The sequence below is a fragment of the Centroberyx affinis genome, unplaced genomic scaffold, assembly GCF_046629955.1.
Source record: "Centroberyx affinis isolate AG114_WGS23_722 - 3 ecotype Tasmania unplaced genomic scaffold, CSIRO-AGI_Caff_v1 ptg003342l_1, whole genome shotgun sequence".
In the NCBI taxonomy this organism is placed as follows: Eukaryota; Metazoa; Chordata; class Actinopteri; order Beryciformes; family Berycidae; genus Centroberyx; species Centroberyx affinis.
The window spans coordinates 151501-157500 of record NW_027281338.1 but is presented as its reverse complement, the minus strand read 5'-3'; the positions used below and the strand labels follow the sequence as shown (position 1 = coordinate 157500).

Here is a 6000-nt window from a genome sequence, read left to right as displayed (position 1 = left end):
TAAAATGCAAGTGAATGTTTCTTTTTGTTCTAAAAAAAAAAAAAAGACAGCCACTGGTTGAAAAATGTGACTCTTACTAAATGATTACCTGAAATTAAAATAAGTTAAAGTACTTTTTAATGGACAGTAGGTAGAGTTGCAATACAGTACATAAGATATACATGAGATATATTGGAGATATCGGCCAGTCAGCATCATCCACCTCTGATATGATGGATGTGATGCAGTTTGTTTGGTCATAAATTTATTGTAGAATTGATGAATACTACACTGGTTATTATTATTATTGTATTGTTATTATCATCCTGGGTTTCAATGGAGAGTTTTAGTGTCCCACAATGCTGTTTCAGAGGCTTTTCCACATGGATGTTTTTGCATGAAAAAAAAAAATATATTGAACATCAGCACAAAATATCCACTGTCGGCAGCTTTGGTCCAAAAACATTCAAAAACCCATCATCGGTCGAACCCTAACAGTAGGTAATTTAAATCCTTGGCTGACAGATGAAATAACACTGGATCCTCTATATTTTACAGTTTTAGGATGATGGACTTCAGGTAATGATTTGTTTCCAAAATGGATATATAGGCTTTTGGAAATCTGCTTAGTGATGTGAGTGATTCTGATTCTGACAGAAACAAAGACTGTAATGAAAGGAACATTTTCCCCTTTTTGGATTTTGCTTTCTATTTGGACTTCCTAAAGACGAATAATCAAACAATTTCCCCCCTCTTTCCTTACTTTTTGTTCCTTTACATTTCATCCTTTCCTCCCTCCCTCCCTCCTGTCCGACCCGGCTCCTTCCCGCCCCTGCAGCAGCGCCCCCTGCTGGGCGCCGGGAAGCGTAACTCCCTGCTGAGCGGCCGGCCCATCTGGATGGAGAAGATGGTCCTGGGCCGGGTCAAAGTCCCTCACACCTTCTCTGTCCACACCTACACCCGGCCCACCATCTGCCAGTACTGCAAACGCCTGCTGAAGGGCCTCTTCCGCCAGGGCATGCAGTGTAAAGGTACGAGACTCGCACCGGAACTGGAGCCGTGAGTCGGGAATGAAAGTGAAAGTTATTACAGTTTACATCACATTTTACACTGACAATCTACCCATGGAGCTACACAGGGAATGACAGCTCCCCTTTACACCTGGCATCTTGGACCTACATATGATTAGTCTCTTCCATACCTGTAGTACTTGGACCCACAGAGAGTATTGGCTCCAGAGTCAGAGCAGCATTTTGTTCAATTTTTGCTGGTTAATAATAATAATAATAATAATAATAATACACTTTATTTATATAGCACCTTTCAAAACACGGTTACAAAGTGCTTTACAATAAAACAGAACACATTAAGGCCAGTTTAGACCAAAGATTCGCTCCGGGAATGGACGGGAGAAAAGAGGGGAGATCTCCTGTCTCAAGTTCACGGCAAATTTGCATAAGCCCCCTGGGTATTCCGTTGAAGCACCCATGCACGGCTCCAAATTCTCGACCCTCTCGTTTTTTTTTTTTACGCCGTTTCATCAATGCTAGAACTGCAACTGTAGCAAGTAACTCACTATCACTGTCCTCATTCATATGTTAAGACGCTACAAATTATCCAGCTGCAAAAAAAGCCTAAAAGCCAGCAGTAAGAAGTACAGAGAGTCGTTGCTATGGAAACGATACACCGTCTCGTCTAGTCGCATTGGTGTAAACTGGCAGGTTTCAGAACGTTGCAGACCTGGCGCATTGCAAGGAGTTGTAAGTTTCAACTCGTCTCGTCACGAATCTTTGGTCTAAACTGGCCTTTAGAAGCACAGAGAGATTAGAATGAACTAAAAGCCATAAAAAAAGACACATTATAAACACAAAGGGAGTAAAAACACAGAATTAAAAATAATAAACAAATAAAAATAAAAATGTAAATAATAAACATGAAATTAAAAACAAATAAAAATCAAGTAAAATAAGGAGGCAGCTCAGGTAAAATCAGGAAATGCTTTCCGATAAAAGTATGTTTTAAGAAGAGACTTGAAAGAAGATGCTGACTCAGCCTGATTTCCTCGGGCAGGTCGGTCCAGTGCCTCGGGGGCCCTGATGGTAAAGGCTCTGTCCCCTTTAGTTTTCAGCCTGGACACTGGAAGGGACAGAAGACCTCTGCCCGAGGATCTCAAACTACGCAAAGGTTCATAAGGGATTAAAAGGTCTAAAATATAATGTGGAGCCAGGTCATAAAGAGCCTTAAAGGTAATCAATAAGATCTTAAATTCAGTCCTAAAACAAACAGGGAGCCGATGTAAAGAGGCTGAAACAGGTGTGATGTGATCTTGCCTCTTGGTTCTGTTCAGTACAGTCTGTAGTCGTTTCAAAGTGTTTTGATTAAGACAGGAGAAAAGGCTGTTGCAGTAATCAAGGACACGAGGAGATAAAAGCAACAGTTTCTGCATCTCTAAAATTTAAAATAGATCTTATTTTTGCAATATTTCTGAGGTGATAAAAACATGATTGGACAAGCTTTGTGATGTATTGCTCAAGGCATAAACTGCTATCAAACAGGACACCAAGGTTAGACGGTCCAGAGCCTGTAGGACTGAGATAGACCGGAACCTTCCACTGAGACCGGATTCCTTTGGAACAAATATCCAGAGTTGGAATTTCGGCTCCCAGCAACAACAGAGGCCCAGAGATTTGGACTAGTTTGGCAAGTGGCTGGCCGCTGTTTGCCAGACTGTGGGACACCTCATTAACTATGCATACTGTTGACCAATCGGAGCATTCATTAAAACCTGGGTGTAGGTGACATCATTCACACCAGGAAGTAGATTGGAACTCTAAATCTGTTTGATTCTGTTGAGTTTTTCAAAGGCCGTTAGTCAAATTTCCACAATGCTGACATTTATAATACTTTGGGTAACTTTACATTAATAGGTCCTTTGTTAAATTTTATACCATCACAATGCGAAACGTTGCATTAAATTATCATGCAAGTATAGAAAGTGTGCGGGTTCAATTCCTATCTCAGCATCTACCTTTTTGGTTGTTGTCCTACGCATCTATCACTCAAAGACCTTTAGGTGTGCAAAAATGTATTTTTTTCTTAAATTATACAATGGAATTGAAGAATGCAATTCTTATTGCACTGGACCCTTAATGATTGAAATTTGTCCTTTTTCTGCTTCAGATTGTAAGTTCAACTGCCATAAGAGATGTGCGGCCAAAGTACCACGAGACTGCCTTGGTGAGGTCGACTTTAACGGAGGTGAGTTGGCCTGAAAGTTTCTGCCTGGTTTTTGGTGCCAGGTGATGATGTCACCACCCGTTGTACTCTATAGAAGGTGACATCATCACCTGGCACCAAAGACCAGCCAATAGCAGATGGCAATTTCAGTAGCATGCTTTTTACCCTTAGATGTCAGGCTTTACACAGATTTGGGTTTGGGATTTAGTTACTTTTTACAAAAAAAAGAAAAGGAAAAATCTGTATACTGTATTGCAGTTTATCTTGCAATTGCAATATTCAACAAAATAATTGCAGTCTGATTATTTGTCATAATTTCTGCTCATTTATCCCTGTTAGTGAGCTGCTTTTTCAGTCTGTACAGTACAGTCTGCAGGGAAAGACACTGATCTTGTGTCTGATCATTTCTTTCTTGCCCTGATGAAGATGTTACGGTCAAAACGTGTTGCCTCAGTTCTCTGTACACTGATCTCGTGTCCGCAGAGCCGTCCAGCCCCAGCCTGGACTCCGAGGCCACCATGGAGGTGGACAACAGCGACGTCAACAGCGAGTGCGGCCACAGCATGGACGAGAAGCTCTTCTTCACCGAGAGTTCCTGCACCGACGGCGACAAGGACGACGAGACGCTCAGAGCCATCAGGTGAGCGACCCAACACCTTCAGGTTTTAGGGGTTTTCCAGGTTCGCCGGGCCGTCTGAAATTCTGTTTCACCTGTCGAGTCGTGCGTTTCTGTCTGCTGGTCGCTGTGATAACACCAGGGATATGTGGACGTCAAAGGGGAAATTGGAAACTTTTCAATGCCAACACCAAACCATAATCCTGACGCCTGTCTTAAAATGATACAGTACCTTTTTATGTTGAATGAAAGCATATGCCAGTGGGTGTAATTTTGATGTAATGTTTGGGAAAGCCATTTGCTATTTTAAAAAGAATTAAATTAGAATTAGTTAGTAGAAAATTAGTTATCATTGTATGAAGTCTTTCAATAGATTTTGATGCCTTTAAATCAATATCGATCGCAAAAATTGGTATGATGGTGTAGACCGGCATAATTATTATTGTGTGTGTGTGTGTGTGTGTGTGTGTGTGTGTGTGTGTGCAGCCCGTGCACCAGCAGCAACATCCCTCTGATGCGTGTGGTCCAGTCCATCAAACACACCAAGAGGAAAAGCTCCACGGTGGTTAAAGAGGGCTGGATGGTTCACTATACCAGCCGAGACAACCTGGTGAGAGACGCTCCACCTGACACACACCCTGATATAACATACACCCTGATATACACCCTGATATACACCAATATACACCCTGATATACCCCCTGATATACACCCTGATATACACCCTGATATACACCCTGATATACACCAATATACACCCTGATATACACCAATATACACCCTGATATAACATACACCCTGATATACACCAATATACACCCTGATATACACCAATATACACCCTGATATACACCCTGATATACACCAATATACACCCTGATATACACCAATATACACGCTGATATACACCCTGATATACACCAATATACACGCTGATATACACCCTGACATACACCAATATACACCCTGATATACACCCTGATATGCACCCTGATATACACCAATATACACCCTGACATACACCCTGATATACACCCTGATATACACCAATATACACCCTGACATACACCCTCATATACACCAATGTACACCCTGATATACACCCTGACATACACCCTGATATACACCAATAATACACTCTGGTATACACCCTGACATACACCCTGATATACACCAATATACACCCTGATACACCCTGATATACACCCTGATATAGATACACCCTGATATACACCCTGACATGCACCCTGATATACACCCTGACATACACCCTGATACACACCAATATACACCCTGATATACACCAATATACACCCTGATATAGATACACTCTGACATACACCAATATACACCCTGATATACACCAATATACACCCTGATATAGATACACTCTGACATACACCAATATACACCCTGATATACACCAATATACACCCTGATATACACCCTGACATACACCCTGATACACACCAATATACACCCTGATATACACCAATATACACCCTGACATGCACCAATATACACCCTGATATACCCAATATACACAATATACACCCTGACATGCACCAATATACACCCTGATATACACCAATATACACCCTGACATGCACCAATATACACCCTGACATACACCCTGATATACACCCTGACATACACCCTGATATGCACCCTGATATACACCAATATACACCCTGACATACACCCTGATATGCCACCCTAACATACACCCTGATATACACCCTGATATACACCCTGATATACACCAGTATACACCCTGACATGCACCAATATACACCCTGACATACACCCTGATATACACCCTGACATACACCCTGATATGCACCCTGACATACACCCTGATATGCACCCTGATATACACCAATATACACCCTGACATACACCCTGATATACACCAGTATACACCCTGATATACACCAATATACACCCTGACATGCACCAATATACACCCTGATATGCACCCTGATATACACCAATATACACCCTGACATACACCAATATACACCCTGATATACACCCTGATATACACCAGTATACACCCTGATATACACCAATGTACACCCTGACATACACCCTGATATACACCCTGATATACACCCTGATATACACCAGTATACACCCTGATATACACCAGTATACACCCTGACACG

At 41.7% G+C, this 6000-nt stretch overlaps 1 protein-coding gene across 1 annotated transcript in view; it reads left to right on the top strand.

Moving 5' to 3' along the window:
• Window positions 1-6000, top strand: part of LOC139660568 (serine/threonine-protein kinase D3-like) — a 29759-nt gene that overhangs the window by 3389 nt on the left and 20370 nt on the right. Inside the window, exons 2-5 of the mRNA XM_071538741.1 lie at window positions 818-1010; window positions 3160-3237; window positions 3700-3856; window positions 4319-4442. Coding sequence (XP_071394842.1) covers window positions 818-1010; window positions 3160-3237; window positions 3700-3856; window positions 4319-4442 — 552 coding nt within the window. The remainder of the gene's footprint in view (window positions 1-817; window positions 1011-3159; window positions 3238-3699; window positions 3857-4318; window positions 4443-6000) is intronic.